The 16616-nt window shown below is 37.8% G+C and overlaps 1 protein-coding gene across 2 annotated transcripts; it reads right to left on the bottom strand.

The window, feature by feature from the left end:
* Positions 1–85: 85 nt before the first annotated feature.
* On the bottom strand, positions 86–11555 carry LOC105981179 (chromosome unknown open reading frame, human C2orf69). Of its 2 annotated transcripts, XM_013010259.1 has the most exons (4): positions 11198–11555; positions 4805–5231; positions 1364–1405; positions 86–722 (listed from the first exon to the last, which is right to left on the bottom strand). In XM_013010259.1, the coding sequence occupies exons 1-4, from the start codon at positions 11534–11536 to the stop codon at positions 712–714; spliced, it is 819 nt and encodes a 272-aa protein (XP_012865713.1). In that variant the 5' UTR covers positions 11537–11555; the 3' UTR covers positions 86–711. The 2 variants fall into 2 exon arrangements, with proteins under 2 accessions (XP_012865713.1, XP_012865704.1); XM_013010250.1 differs by lacking the exons at positions 86–722; positions 1364–1405 and having other exon boundaries at positions 4166–5231.
* Positions 11556–16616: the final 5061 nt, after the last annotated feature.

Raw genomic sequence — 16616 nt, 5'->3', positions numbered from 1 at the left:
ATTTTCACCTACCTTTTTCCTTTTATAAAAGAAATACTATATGAAAAGCCCTTAAGAGTTCAAACTCCAATACCATTAAAGGAAAAAATGAAATATTGTTTTAAAAGAGATCTTAGTATTGTCTTTGAAGACAAGGAACCCCATTGTATATATTATTGTTTTGTGTTACAGTAAGTAAAGACCAAATATATTTACTGAATACAAATGTTCCCATCTAAAGTTATATACATTGACTTGGTACATCCTAATAATGGAATAAATAATTTTCTCTACTGAAGATAATCCATTTACTCATGTTCTGTATTTAGAGATGAATTAGTTTCAGGCATAAAAAATATAGTACACAAACAGGAAAAAGCATATAAAATATTCTAACTTTCCTAAGAATCTTAAGAGATGCTAAGTTACTGAGATCAATAGAGGTGGAAAATCTAATTCTTATAAGAACTTCAGTGATCCTTTTACTTCAGAAAGGAAAAAGACAATACCCTTTTTCTTTGCATAGTGTTTATAGTAAGCTTTAATAAACTTGGGTTTTTTTTTTCCTTAACCAGTAAGAAAAATAGTTCAAATCTAAAAATCATGTAGAAAACTTGGAAGTAAAACAGAATTGGTCTACCGAAGATTTTTATTTGGCTAGTGGGAATCAAACTAGGTCGTAAGTAAATTAAACAACTTATGAAGCATGTTTTCATTAAAACAATTCATATATCACAGGGTTGCTACAAAAAAGTACACGTATATAGTTAAGGGTATACACATAGTTGATGACTGGTGCTAGTAATTCTATTTCATTATATTCCTTTACTAAGATATTTGAGGTAGATTCTCTTGGGATATTCTATTTAGAAAGCTAGACATGAATCTTTTGGGAAGTTTTAAAATTATTTTCCTGGTCATAATTCTTAATTATGTTAAAGTATCTTAAGATTAAAATGTTTTAATCTTTTGTTTCTGTGCTAAAGGCAAGTGAATATTATTAACTGCACATCTCATGGAGTCAAAATCTTTTTAATCACTTTTGTTGCTGAAAGAAATCTTCCATAATATAATTAGCCCAGATTGAGATGATTGTGATGGAAATTGGATTTACAGTGATGCCTGTATTAGTGATTTACTTTCCCTTCTGAATAGATACAGGAAGGTTTTTCTTTCCTAATATATAGACAAAGATTCAAAATAAAATGAATGAGTACATGGGAATACAAAAACAAAAACTAGCCAAGAATGAGGAAGAAGTATATGTACTGGCATAAAACTTGTCCACTGCAATTCCATAAAAAGCTTGAAGCTATGCACTGCTATTTGCTTAAAATCAAAGTATGCTCTGAAAACTTATTTACATACAGTTTTGTAAGGCTACACAAACCACTGATGGTGCTGCCGATGAGAAGTGTCTGAATCACTAGGTAGAAAGACAAAACTGCAGTTCTGAATTACTTGAATTTTTGGTCATATTATCCTCTTAAATACACTTTAAAAATAGTGTAGTTGTTAGCTTTTCATTTTTAATCTGAGGTTTTTTTTTCAGTACCAACATTTACATGAACATTTTTAAACAAATATGGGAAACAGGATTGACCAATCGGAACTATTAAAACATTTGAATATGCATTAACTTTAGAACGTTTTAATTTAGAAAATAAATATTTTTACTTTTCAGTCTGTGATGTGATAGCACTCTTAGGGACCCAGTGAATTCTTAATATCCACTCAACTTAATAAATTAAAATTTAAGCTTTCACATAACTGGATAGCTAAAGGTCTGTATTAGAAATATTTTACATTTTAAAGTATATTAAGGCCTCACACTGGCAGGCAATATGCCACTAGAGCCATGTTTCAGTTCTTCATTGTTAGCTTTTCATGAATATTAACAGTGTTTGTCTTGTTACATGAATACACTGGAGTTCTATTCAATACTTACTTTGATGAAATATCAAAACAAGGGGAAAAAAGTGAACAGCCTTTTGTTTCTGTCATCCTTTTGAAGCGGCTATGTGAACATTTGACAAGAAACTAGTAACTTTCACCTTTAAAAGTTGTCAAAAAACAATCTAAGGATCTGACCAGGGTAGAAAAATACAGGAACTTGGCAGGCAGTGTAGAGTTGGAACTGTACTGTAGTGACTACTTCGGGTATCTTAAATAAGTGGACACTAAAGTGAGCATCCTAAGTGACTGCCTGTCTTTATTAACTGGTGTGACTGCTGCCATGTCCCTTGTACCTTTGTAAAAGGGAGCCTGAGTCACCAACGAGGTCTAGTTATATTTTATCCCTAATGAAGTATAAAAAGTAGAAATAAAAAAATTATACAAAGTGTTTCTTGCTTAAAAGGCTCTTAAACAGAATAGCTCTTCTTGACATGTTTTTATAGGAAAGGTTTTCAAAGTTGTTCATTTGAAAGACATGGAAGTTAATGAAAACAAACTTAGCAAGGATGAGAGGAAGAGTCTCCTTTCAAATAATAGTCTGAATGAACAATACTAAGATAAAAGACATTCAAACACACTTCTGTAGACTATTTTAATTATACATTCATGCTGTGGTGGTAACAATTTTCACATTATTTGTAGGACTAATTTTCTCAATTTAAAAGGCACAGTCAAGAGGACACAATAGCATTTACGTTAACAAACAAATGTGGAAATAGGACCAATCTAAACTATTAAACAGAAAACATTTGAATATGGATGGACTCAGAACATATGTTCGTTATGAAAAATACTTTTACTTTCCAGTAACTGTCTTACTGTGATGACATTTAGGGGCCCAGTTAATTAGTATCTATTCAATTTGTAACAAGTGAAAAACGCATTCATATGACTGGATAGCTGAACATCAGATTTTTACAAATATTTCAGATTTTTCAAGTGAATTCTATTACAAGTCCTATCTTAATATTTCAATTAGTCCTGTGAAAATCACAACCTTTTCTTCCTCTGTCCTTTGACCATTCAGTAACTCAGCTATTTTATATTAGATACATGGGAATTTAACGAACTAGTATTAAACAATTTGTTTAACAAAAGCCACCTGATCATAGTGCTAAATATCAAAGTGACTGGTTTTTGCAATAGGAATTTTTGGTGTCAAAAGAGCAGGTATATGAATAAAATGGAGTGATACAGACAATTGCTTTGCCTTTAAAAGTTTAGATACTCTGGTAGTTTTATAGAATTATTTTTAAGCATCTGGTCTGAAAGGATCCTTTATCATAACTATGAATATTTGGAATGTGTTTATAGTCATCAAAATATAATTCTGGGAAGAAACCAAGAAATTTGCATTTTCTGTATTGTTTTACAAATTTAGTTCCTCTTGGTCTTAAGACATTAATCTTATTTTTTCAGCCCTAAAGCAGCACATTACTTCCCTGCTTATTTCATGACCTTCAAGATTATTATTAAGCAAAAAAGTAACTGATCACTTTTTATAATCCTATAGTTATATTTCAAGGTTGGTTGGAATCCATTAGATCTTGGTTTCTCAAAATGTACTTATCTAGGTCAAGAAAAAAACGGGCAGAAGGAAACTTCACCCAAATTATGTAGCAGCGTTAAACAAATTCAGTTTTTGAGCCAACATGAAATCATTTGTCTCTCCAAACTTTTGCTTTTGTAACTTTTCTTATAGCAATGTCACTTTGCATTTTGGCCAAAGGGAGCTATTTTCTTTTGGCAGACAAAGATCATGCTTCTAAAGAAACTGTTTTACGTCTGTGGAATTGTCTCCTTTTCAGTAGAGCACTAACAGATCAGTATGTATTTATTTTACCTAAGTTGGCCTCTTACAAAGACAGCAGCATAGCTCTGAGTGTGTTTTTATTCACCCTATATAATTATAGTCCAACTCATTTTTTTTAAACTGGCTTATGGCCAAGTTTCAAGAAACCCAAGAACAATCAATAAACAACTGACAAAAATTAAGCCACAGTACTTAAGTGTTAGGTTTTTAAACCAACTGCATGTTCTTGGACATTTGTAAATAAAATACTTCAACTAGGAAAAAACAATACTTGGTAACACATCAAGAATAGATCCATGAATGTCAAAGTAGTTAAATACTGTTAAGTCATCAAAATTAGAATGTTACTCAATATGTCAATTATTTCCAACAACTTTAGTTGTCCTTTCAAGACTATATTAAGTTTTTCATTTTTAAGGGGGTCATATTTCTCACAGAATTATCACAAACCATCCTTATAGATCTCAAATTAACTAATCCTAACCTAGCCCAAAGTTTTAAAACTGCTCACATTCACAAGGAATACACATTACAGTCATATTTTAGGAATGTGTGCTTTTCCCACCCCAAAAATTACATCACATATTTCATCATATGAATTTATAACATTCAAAGTGCTCATGCTCTTCCATCGAACAAGTACATTAATATACTTGTAGTCTTAAAATACTTCATGAACCCTGAAGTGATTCTCTATGGAAGGAGCTTCCTTTGCAAAATGAATCTGGCTAGTAACCTGCATACCAAAATCTCCCAGTATCTGAACAAATTTCTTATGCTCTTTTCCAATCCATGATCTCATTGGATCACGTACTTGGTAAGGTGTTACATGGGTATGAACAATAATTCCTGTTTGTGCAAATTCTTTCAAGACTTCTGGAAATGTAACCCAAGTATTGCTTCCTCCAGAATGACCACCATCCAACCAATACATTGTTTTTATGCTTTTGATGAAAGCATCTATGTTCTTGTCTTTCTTGGCTTCTTTTAATTCAAAAAGCAACTGATTCAAAACAACACAACCTTTACTGAATCCAATCAAAGTAAAAGACGTACCTTTTAGTGATGGTGGATATTCACCATCACTTGTGGTTGACTCATCAGATCTTTTACAGGTCCTCTCTTTTTCTACCTGGCAACCATTACTAGAAGAATTTGATCTATAGTCAGATGCTTTGGAGTCCTTATTCCAAACATTCACATTCTTCAACAAACCATTCTGACTTAAGTTAAAAGCATTAACTAACAACATATAAAGGTGCTTAAAAGCTCCAAAGTCAGTATTATGTTCTGGGGCACCAAACATGTTGCTTTTCACAAAGTTGTCATAACAGCTGAATTTGTGCAAATGCATCCGGGAGCACTTTATCACCCAAATATAACTATTGGGGAACCGATGAGCTAAAATGGTGGCAACGTTTTCTAGACTCCAGTTTTCCCATTGATAATTCTCAGGATGACGAGTCATAATTTCATGGTAATTCTGAAAGGCAAGGAAGAGGAAATAAGCATGAAAAATATATTTACATAAAATTATTTCCAAAAAATAGTTCCCCATTTTTATTGTGGAGAGAAGCTACTACATAGCTAATAGCTAATATACCAGAAATGAAAACTAATAATCTCACTGCCTTCCAGTTTTAAGATTTTGAACAAAACAGTCTGCATTTTAAGCCTCAAACCCATTATGAGAAAGTAATAAAACACATTGAATATTAAGAATTTGTATGTCATTTAAATGGATGATATATATATATATATATACAATGTATGTGTACATGTTTAAAATATTTTAATTAACATCAATAACATACATACCAAGTTTTCTAAAACACCAGTAAAAATAAAATTGAAAGTAAAAATTCAGTTCATTACACAAACTTTAAGACAATTTTTTTTTTTTTTTGGTCAGTCGTGGGGCCTGAACTCTGGGCTTGGGCACTGTCTCTCAGCTCTTCAGCTGAAGGCTAGCACTCTACCACTTGAGCCACAGTGCCACTTCGGCTTTTTTCTGCTTATGTGTGTTAAGGAATCGGACCCAGGGCCTCATACCTGAGAAGCAAGCGGTCTACCACTGAGCCAACTTCCCAGCCACTTTAAGACAAATTTTAAGAATATTTTGCTTTTAGTGACCTGCAGTCTTGTACCTTTCCCTCTCTAGGGTTAACAACCTGACTGCTGATTTCTTTTTCTGTGTTTACAGCTTAGGTCGGACTGATTGTGGTGTTAGAAATGAAGCCACAGTGAAATTACAGAAAAATCCTTGTGCCTGTCTGTGATTACATTAAAAGTAAATTCCAAGATATAGAAAAATTAGGTGAAAAATAATTGAAGTTGGTGATAATAGACTACAAAGTTGCCTTCTTTCCTTATTCTTGAGTTTCACAGATACAGGATAACTCATTCAAATTGGATTTACTAAAAATTAGCAATTTATTCATACATTTATTAGTCATCAGGATTTTGTTCTTTTCCCTCCATATCTTTGGCTTTTTTTGTTTATAGATCTTATTTTCAAGACATTTGATACATATTAATATGTTTTACAGCCTATATAAAAATTTTGTTTTCCTTTAAATTTTTATTCATAGTGGCTTTTAAAAGAAATTCATATTTATCCCTTTACTCCTTAAAATTGATTGGATACCTATGGCTTGGGCAAGAAACAAAATGGATTAAGTCCTTGCCAACGTGACACGTTCTATTGCAGAATTAAACTAAATAACTCTAAAAGTAAGTGTAGTATATTTCTTTCCATCAGAAATATGTGAGTCACATATAAACATTTCTAGTAGTGGGCTGGGGATGTGGCTTAGTGGTAGAGTGTTTGTCTAGCATTTATGAAGCCATGGGTTCGATTCCTCAGTACCACATAAACAGAAAAATCTGGAAGTGGTGCTATGGCTCAAGTGGTAGAGTGCTAGCTTTGAGCAAAAGAAGCTTAGGGACAGTACCCAGGCCTTGAGTTCCAGCATCAGGACTGGCAAAAAATAAAAAATTCTAGTAGCTTTATTAAACTATAAAATGTTAATAAGGTAAAATTAAATTTTAACAATATAGTTTACTGTTTTACATTCCTCTAAAATTATTATTTCAATATGCTGCCAGTATAAATAATTACTGGGAAATTATTACATCCTTTTCTTACTAAGTCTGGAATGTACTGTGCATTTCACACCCATAGCACATCTCAATTTGGATGCGAACCTTTCACCAGAAATACTTGATCTGAATTTAGATTTCATAAAATTTTATAGTTGAAAAAATGGATTCACATGCCAGACCATTCCAAGTATACTTAAAACTTTCCCAGTAACTGAGTATAAAATTTTTAAATTTAAATTAGCAGAAACTAAATACATAAAATTTAGTCCTTGGGCTGGGAAGGTGGCTCAATGGTAGAGTGCTTGCTTTGCATGCATGAGGCCCTGCGTTCAATTCCTCAGCACCACATAAGCCGAAAAAGCCAGAAGTAGTGCTGTGGCTCAAGTGGTAGAGCGCTCGCCTTGAGCTGAGTTCAGGCCCCATGACCGACCAAAAAAAAATTATCCTTTGACTAGAATAACAAAATTTCAAGTAGTCAATGGCCACAGTGATTAGTGGCTACCATACTGGACAGTACAAGACATATCAAATAGTAGTACAAGGAAAAGGAGCACAAGGCTTTGAGAGGCAGAAAATTAATGTTAAACACAAAATGGTCAGGAAAGGTTTTTCCAAATAAGGTGACCCTAAAAAAACTGAGGAAGTAAGCCATGTGGATATTTTAAGCAGAAGTCATTACAAAAGTCCCTCAGATAGAAGCATACTGGATATAACCAAGAGCCATGTGACTAGCAAAGTAAACTGGAACAAATGATGACAAAAGATGGTAAAATTACTGAGGAAGGGAGGTGCTGAGCAAATGTGGTATGACAACTCTAAACTTTCGTTTTTGCTCTGACAGGGTTTGGAGCAGAGGTTGATTCAGTCTAAATTTTTAAATGACTCTAGTCCTACATGGAAAAGAGCAAAAGCTTTAGCACGGAGACACTGAAATATCTCCATAAGAGGTGGTTTACATCAGAATAGCAGTGGAAGTGAAGGAGCTGAGTAGTAGTCCGATTTCTGAATATAACTGCGTCAACCTACCTCCTCAGATTGGCTGATGGACTGAATAGAGTGTGGGAGAAAGAGGAATAACAAAATAGTTGGTAAGCTACCATTTATGTTTTTCTAGAAACCTCACATGCATAGAGTATCTCTGAGGGAATAGTGTATGTGTGTATATATACACATAAACATACACATATTTAGAGGGGGGCAACTGGTAGTGTTTGTAAAGGGAAATAGATGAGACAATGGTTAAAAAACTTTTCAATGTACAACCTTCAAACATTGAATTTTAGCAATATGCACACTTGCCTATTAAAAACATAGTAAGTTCAAGCCCCACGACCGACAAAAAAAAATAAATAAAAATAAAAACATAATAAACTTGGATGCTGGTGGCATCTATATTCAAAGATAAAAAGATAGGAAAATCATCTGAGTTCAAGCTCTAGTCCCAGCATACATACACAGAGTCTGCAACTTAGACTACTCCTTATGTGCAATCTACAAAAAAGAGCTTTTTTTTTGTAAAGTTTTCATCCTGTCTGGAAATGATGCACTTACTATCATTGTTGGGGTAGGCCTGTGGTTTCCCATTCTGGCAAAGCAGAAGACAAGAGAATATCGTTTATCTCAGTTGTTTGATGATCTACAGGCCCATCCCATACTACATATTGCTATAAAAGTAAGGGCTAGAGGACTTTTAGGAAAACTTGGTGTATCTACAAGGACCCGGAAACATTCATTATAAAGCTTTAAACCAGGTGGCCAACACAATGACCAGACTGCCTGATAAAGCACAGGACAGGATCAATTATATAACTATATAACTTTTCTCTTTAAAATGACACAATATTATGAATCACTGAACAAACTGTATATCCATACATAGGATATTACTTGGTAGTAAAAAGAAACTAGCTGTGTACGGATAAATTTCAAAAGAATGCTACGTTAAAAAAAAAAAAAAGGTCAGACACAAAAGACTACATAGTTCCAGATTAGTGAAACTCTAGAAAAGGCAAAACTATTGTGAATGAAAGTAGGTCAGTGGTTGCATGGGTCTAGGAAGAGGGAGTTGATTAAAAGGGGCAAAAAATACATATCAGAATGATGGAGATGCTTTAAAACACCACAGTGATAGTGGTTTTATAAATCTAACACCTCTCAAAATTCATCAATTGTAGCTTTAAAAAGAGAGAGAGAGAGAGCTCTGAGCAGGGCTCCTGTGGCTCCTGCCTATCTATAATCCTAACTACTCAGGACGCTGAGATCTGATCATGGTTCGAAGTCAGCCTGGGCAGGAAATGTCCATGAGACTGTTATCTTCAATTAAGCCTTGAGCAAAAAGAGTCAGAGACAGCACCCAGGCTCCAAGTTCAAGCTCCAGGACTTGAACCAAAAGAAAAAGAAAGGAAAGAAAAAAAAGAAAAGGAAAGGAAAGGAGATCATTTTATATCCCAAGATTTCAAGTTAACTCAGAATTCAAAAGCAACAGACTTAAACATACATTCTCATACACCCTCCAAAATCTGATGGTACATTAGAATGTAAGTTATCTAAATGCATATGATTATCTATTGCCTCTATTTTTATTCAAATGATAAAGGAAAATGTATAGAATTTTTTTTAAAAAGCTACACATGGGAAAATGAGCACAAAAGGACTATCAGGAAAGTAATGAAAAAGGATTTAAAATTATTTGGACAACCAGCTTTGATTAATACCAAATATTAAGTCTATGTCAAGATGCAGCAACAAGTTCTGTTTAGACTTAATGTGCTCAAAAGAATTACAAAGACCTAAATGAAGAAATCTGAGCCTGAAATCATTTTAAAAATAGCCAACACGTGTCAAGCACTTAACTGTATTGTTTGAAGCAACTTACATGGATTCATTTATGCAAATTGTCTACTGAACACTTTGAACATGCTAGTCACCCAGCATGGCAGATAGATCAGTGAATAGACATGTGCTTACAATTTAGGTATAGAAAACAGACAAAACCCCAAATGAAAAGTAACAGACAAAATGGATAAAAGTTGCAGGTGAATATGATCCAGGCATATTATATACATGTATGGAAAAAGCACAATGAAACCCCTGTGCAATTAGTATGTGCTAATAAAAATGTGGGGGGGGAGAAATGTTGATAGACTGTGCACACGTATAATCATTGAATAGGTTGGTGTGAAAAGGCCTCACTGAAAGGGAAGGTCTTAAAAAGACTGAATGAGGGGAGGCAACACACAGAGCGAAGTCCACAGGAAGACTGCAGGAAGCTTTGAAGGTGAAGTGTGCCTGATACACCTGAACAATACCAAGAAGCTGGAACTGGGTAAAACAGTAATACTCAGCATCTTGGTAACGAATCAGTGGCCATACAACTAGTATGACAAAGAAAGGGGAATGTTCATTTTCACTTTAGCTCTGATGGTGTCCCATGTCTAATGGCTCATGCCAAGTTTTACATTAAAAATCCAGTTTCCACAACAACATAACCAGAGGTATTTTCATGCAGCTTATGAAATGAATAAGAGATATGCCTTCAGCTATCAAATTACTAATAGAAATGATAAAAGCCTGAGACACAGACAGAAAACAAGGTGTGACAAGGTAAAGGTATTGAAAAGCCTAAGAGACCGCAGACGAAGGGACCAGTTGGCTTTACCTGTCTCACATAACTTCCTGTGAGGACAGGAATGTTCCAAGAAACGCTGTCCACACAAAGAGGGTTCACACGCACCATTTTAGTGACCGAGCACTTGGAATACAACTCGTACCACAGAGAAACCGGACTGTCACTATTCCTGAATTTTAATTACTTTAGATGGTCTCGTGTCTGACGGCAAACATATCACCGTGCAGTTCTCGATGAAAACCCAGCCTCCAGGACAACATAATCATAAATGGGTATTTGCCTGCAGCTATTAGTAATACACCTGCAGCTATTTACACGATACGAGATTGTGTGGGCATCAAAACACGGGCATGGTTAGCAATCACGGCCATCAGCATCACTGCTTTTTAGGGTTACTGAGAATACCATACCACGGTTGAGTTTTTTTTTTTTAATTTTAAAATTACTGTCAGAGTTTGGGGAACGCTGTGTACGGGGCTAGAAGCCATCTCTCGGTACCCTGCCACCACACACACACGCACACGCACGCATACACACGCACGCACACCCTACACGCCCGGTTTGATAGATGGCTCTTTCCAGGCAAGAACCCTTTGACATCTTCCATGGAGAAGGGCCGGGTCCGGGAGTGGAAGGGGCGGTGCGGGAGCTCCGGGGCGCCGCGTGGGGCGTGCCCCGCGGGGACAGGCGTCGAGCCCTGGCAGGCCCCGGGTTACCTGCACATCCCCAGGGAAATAAAGGACGTGATGCTGGGGCGCCGGCGGCGGCGGCGGCTCCTCGGCGGCCAGGTCCACCGGGAGGCCCCGCGGCTCCGGTCCCTCCCCCGCCGCCGCCAGCAGCAGCAGGTCGTTGCCGCGCTGCGGGTCCGCTCCGGGCACGCTGGACAGCCGAAGACACCGAGGGCGGCGTCCCTCCGCCGACGGGGCGCACCCCGCCCCGCCGCTGCCCCCCGGGTTCATGGTCTGGGCTTGGAGGCAGAACAAGGTGTTTCCGGTCCCGAGCCGGTGCAGCAGGAACAGCAGCGGCGGGACCCGCAGGAGACCGAACCCACACATGGGTGTCCGCTGCCAGGGCGGTTCGGAGAGGGTGGGGGCGGAGGGCGGGACTCCAGCCCGCAGCCCAACGGCCCGCGGAAGTGGCCCGGGCGGGAGCCGGCGCCCGGGGACGGCCGCACCACGGACCGACGTCCCCGCGCAGCGTGCGTAAGGAGGGGCGGGGGTAGCGTGCACTCGCCACCGGGTTCCGAAGGGGGTGGAGGCGGGGGGGCGTGTCCTGGGAGAAACGTTCGTGATTGGCGGATTCACACAGGGCCGGGAAGTTCGAACGGAAGTCTGGGAAGGAGCCCGGGAAAGAACCGAAGGCCCACGCCCCAAGGCAATGATTCTGGCGCATGCGCAACAGGAGGTTCACGCCCAATGTGGCTGCCGGATTGTTAGCAGAACTGACGATGCTGGTGCTTGCGGAGTTGACGATTGGAGTCTGATACTCCAAGGAGGCGGTCTCCATCTGGCTCTTGAGTAGTGAGTGTGAAAAGTGGCTAAAAAAATAATTTTAAGACACATTGAGGTAAAGAGCAAGAATGTTAAGTTCGTAAAGATACAAAGGTAGTGTATACAGCCAATGGGTGCAGGCAGGCCTGATGGCAAGTGTAATGAGCATTTGTGGTGAAAAAGTAGAGTGGGCTTTGATGAAAATTTACCTTAGAATAGGTGCTCCCCTCTCATAGACACCTGTTAATTTTTCTTTTTCTGTTACTCTGTAGCGTGTGTGTGTGTGTGTGTGTGTGTTGGCAATGGAGCTTGAGCCCAGGGTGTGTGTGTGTGTGTGTGTGTGTGTGTGTGTGTGTGTGTGTGAGCAATGGAGCTTGAGCCCAGGTTGTTCAACCACTTGAGCCGTGTCTCCATTTCTGGCCAATTGGAGTTAAGAGAATACCATATTTTATCTTCTTTGGAGCCTCAATCCTCAGATCTCAGCCTCCTGAGTAACTAGGATTATAGGAGTGAGTCACTAGTACCCGACTACATTTGTTTTTCCAGTTGAGCCCCAGAGATATTACTGTTGGCGGGGCCATTAACTTTGGGTAATTGTGACATGGATGTTTGAACATACCTCTAACAAAAGATGGCTTTTCCAGATATTCCTTTAAAAATAGATGTCAAGCCTTCAGGTAGATATTTTCATTTGTAAATACTTTTCATGCTAGAGTAGTCATTTTTTTCAGGACAGTTTTTTAAGAAGACTTTTTTTTCTCTTTAAGCTATCCTTGTTCAGTTCCCAAAATACACTCATTATTTGGTCAAACAGACAAGATCAGAAAAGATAGCTACTCTCCTTTTCCCTTTATTAATGTTGCGCTTATGCAGGAGTGTGAGAGTTAAGATTCTTTTGTAATATCTCGCATCCAAAAGAGACTGCAAGACATTAAGTTAAAGGAGCTAGGAACTTTATTATCACCCCACAGGGATGGCTTCCTACTGGGGAAAGTAGGAGAATGGCCTTGAGCTCAGGGTAGGTTACATAAAGTTACATAGATAAGCCATGCAAGGGAGGTTTGGCAGATTTTCATTTGTTATAGTTAAATGAACTTTAAATCTATTTGTTCTTTATGGTAGATATCATACGTAATAATTTATAATAGGCTACCCATAGTGGGACCACTTGGTGATGGTCTTTAATTGGTGGGCTTAAGGCTGTTATTGAGGCAAGCAAGCAAGGTTACAGAAGCAAAACGTAGCAAAAACATAGCCTTGAGTCACAGGAGCAGAGGCAAAACATAATCTTGACTTGGTCAGCATGACTAATACTATCAATGCTATTGACACTATTACAGAAATTATTTTCATTACAAGCTCCTGACTAATACAGCAACTCAGTGCAGCTGGTGATAAGCCTCAAGGTTGTCAGTAGCCTTCTGCAAAGCTGCTAGCTTGGTAAACTTAAGTAAGGGAGAGATGTTCTTTTGCTTTTTGGCAAGGATGGAGAAGGATCAAAGGCTGACTAATGGTCAGCCTTTGTCTGGGGTTTTTCTTTTCCCAGAGGTTTTTGGCCTTTATCAATAATTTTGTTCTGTTTTCTGCTTTCACATTTTTGTTCCCATGGATATTCTTTTCCTAGGGAAAAGGGGGGTCAGGGGAGAGAGTAAATTTCCAACAGCAGGAGGGCCTGAGGCTAGACATAGGAGGAACTTTCTGCCAGTATATAGCAACTCAGATATTACACTTATACCTGTTTTTTTTTTGGGGGGGGGGGTCCAGTCATGGGGCCTGAACTCTGGGCCTGGGCGCTGTCCCTCATCAATTCAGCTCAAGGCTAGCGCTCTACCACTTGAGCCACAGCACCACTTCCGGCTTTTTTCTTTTTGCTTATGTGGTGCTGAGGAATCGAACCCAGGGCCTCATGCATGCAAGGCAAGCTCTCTACCACTGAGCCACCTTCCCACCCCACTTTTACATGTTTTTAATCAGCCTGTTCATTAAAGTGTTTGTCTCTAAATTCCTGGCTCCTGTTTCCCATGCTGTCCTTTCTCACAATTATCCCATACTGTATAAAGTTTTGAGTGTGCCATGCAGAATTTCCATTTGAGTAGGTTCACCTTTCTAATTACCCCTTATTTAGTTAAAGACATAACTAATTCTGTTCTGTAGAGAAACTCATAAGAAGTCTTCTACATGAATCTTTACCTTTAGTTTCACAAGAACAATGTGAAGTTCCGATTTCTAGATTCTTGTTAGATAATGGTTGGCCCTGGTTGGCAGAGTATATGACCTAGGACAAAAAAGATGGGGTAAAGCATAACTTATTAACACATTTGTTCTGGATACTGTTTGCAGCCAACGGAATTTGCCATTTTAGTGTTTTCAAAACAAATATGAACAGTATAGAAAAATCATAGATATTCAAGAACTATTTTAGAGCTACTTGTGTAGAAACAGAATTTGACAAGATACATTCTACATATACAGAAGGAAGGGAGGAGCCATTATTCTGACTCTGAGAGTTTTAAAAGACAAGGCATTATAAAGAACCACTTGGGAGAAAACATTACAGTTATAAAAATTAAAGCCAACATTGATTGAGGGTTTACTACGGGCTAGAAATCTAAGCCTCTTATATTTTACTGTTCAAAATCATAAGTATTTAATCCTACCTGCTGTTTTCTCTTCTTTTTTTGGGGGGGTCCGGTTATGGGGTCTGAACTCTGGGCTTGGGTGCTGTCCCTCAGCTCTTCAGCTCAAGGCTAGCACTCTACACTTGAGCCACAGCGCCACTTCTGGCTTTTTTCTTTTTTTCTTTTTTTTTGCTTATGTGGTGCTGAGGAATCAAACCCAGGGTCTCAGGCATGCAAGGCAAGCGCTCTACCACTGAGCCACCTTCCCAGTCCCTACATGCTGTTTTCTTTACATACACATATATTAATAACTTTGAGTAGGAACACAAGCAAATAAAAAAATGTAATTGCCTTCTGTATTTTCTTAGTTGGCTTCATAGATGCATAATATGTTCTGATCTAAATTATTGAATTCCATCTGACAAATTAGTATAACCACTAAAAATTATTCAGTTACTGTTACTAAGTAGATCTGCTTTAATAACAGGTTGAAAAATATAATTGAACAATAATAAGAATATAATGACATTAGGCAGCCAGTTTTCACTTTTAGATTTCTAAAAGTTCAAGCATGTACATATATTGTTAAAGCAACTTTGGAGTTTTCAAGTCTTTTCTTTTTTCTTTTTTGTCAGTCGTGGGTCTTGAACCCTGGGCCTGAGTGCTGTCCCTGAGCTCTTCATCTCAAGGCAGTCACTCTACCACTTGAGCCACTTCTGGTTTTCTGGTAATTAATTAGAGATAAGACTCTCACAGACTTTCCTGCCCAGGCTGGCTTTGAACTGCGATCCTCAGATCTCAGCCTCCTGAGTAGCTAGGATTACAGGCATGAGCCACTAGTGCCTGGCTTCAAGTCTTGTTTTTCTAGTTGACCCTTTAATGAAATTTCTTTGTTTTGAGGAGGCAGGGAGTTTTTGTGTTTGGAAAGAAAATTGTAGCAAATATTAAATACAAAATTGTCCTGGTATCTCTAAAATAATTGAGGTCATTGAGAAATACAAGTAAAGGTTTCATGAATAGAACAAAGAAACAGACTAAAGTAGATAAAAAAAAATTTCCCCAGTCAAAATTTTGTACAACTTTAGATAAGTCATTTCCCAAAGTAACAGCACTCTCATTTCATGATTTGAGATGTGTTATATACAAGGTGATGTTGATACTGCAATTCTTTCTCATAGATGCACTTGGTGTTACTGAAGTATTTTTCTCTGTGAATCCCCTAAGGCTTCTTCTAAGAGACCAGTATTGTTTAATCTCTCTTTTCCCAGGAACAAGGGCACTCATGGACTACCACTTTGCCCCTTTTACCCTCTTGCAGAGCTGGGATTTCCATCCCAACAAGATGTACATACTTGTACAAGTTTTGTACATATCCCAAGTTTCGTACATATCCCAAGTTTCTGTAACCAGTTGAGTGAAATTTTCCCTTTCCTAACTGATAAGAATCTCTGCAGTGATTTTTATTGTTAATCTTGTCCAAAAGGCTACCGTCTTGCTTCGTCTTCTTCTTCTTTTTTTTTTTCAGTCATGGGGCCTGAACTCTGGGCCTGAGTGCTGAGTTTCACAGCCTTTCCTGCTAGGGCTGGCTTTGAACCACAATCCTTAGATCTCAGCTAGAATTACAGGTGCAAGCCAATGGTGCCTGCTCAGTCTTGCTTCTTGACAGTTCTGATGGGTTTCTTAGTGGGTTATCAGAATTTTTGTTATGATATTCAATATAATAGGTAGAAAAAGTTGCAAATTTGAGAGGAATCTGGGAAAGACAACATTAAAACCAAAATTCCAACACCAACAGAGGTCAACTCTTTATCATAAGTAGTTGAAAACTGGCAATCTAAAGATATATGTCATATTGGAAGAAAGAAATTGCTAGTCTCCACTAGCCACTTGTAAAGTGGAGGGACATTTTTACCAACTCTTATTTCTCAAGAGAAATTGATAAACAGATTTTATGTGTCACTTATCAGCTTAGAAATAGCAGCTAGTTAAGCTTATTTGAAATAAATATCAAATTTAATACACATAGT

This window comes from Dipodomys ordii, unplaced genomic scaffold (assembly GCF_000151885.1).
Source record: "Dipodomys ordii isolate 6190 unplaced genomic scaffold, Dord_2.0 Scaffold1, whole genome shotgun sequence".
Taxonomy (NCBI): domain Eukaryota; kingdom Metazoa; phylum Chordata; class Mammalia; order Rodentia; family Heteromyidae; genus Dipodomys; species Dipodomys ordii.
This window is presented reverse-complemented; position numbering and strand designations above follow the sequence as displayed.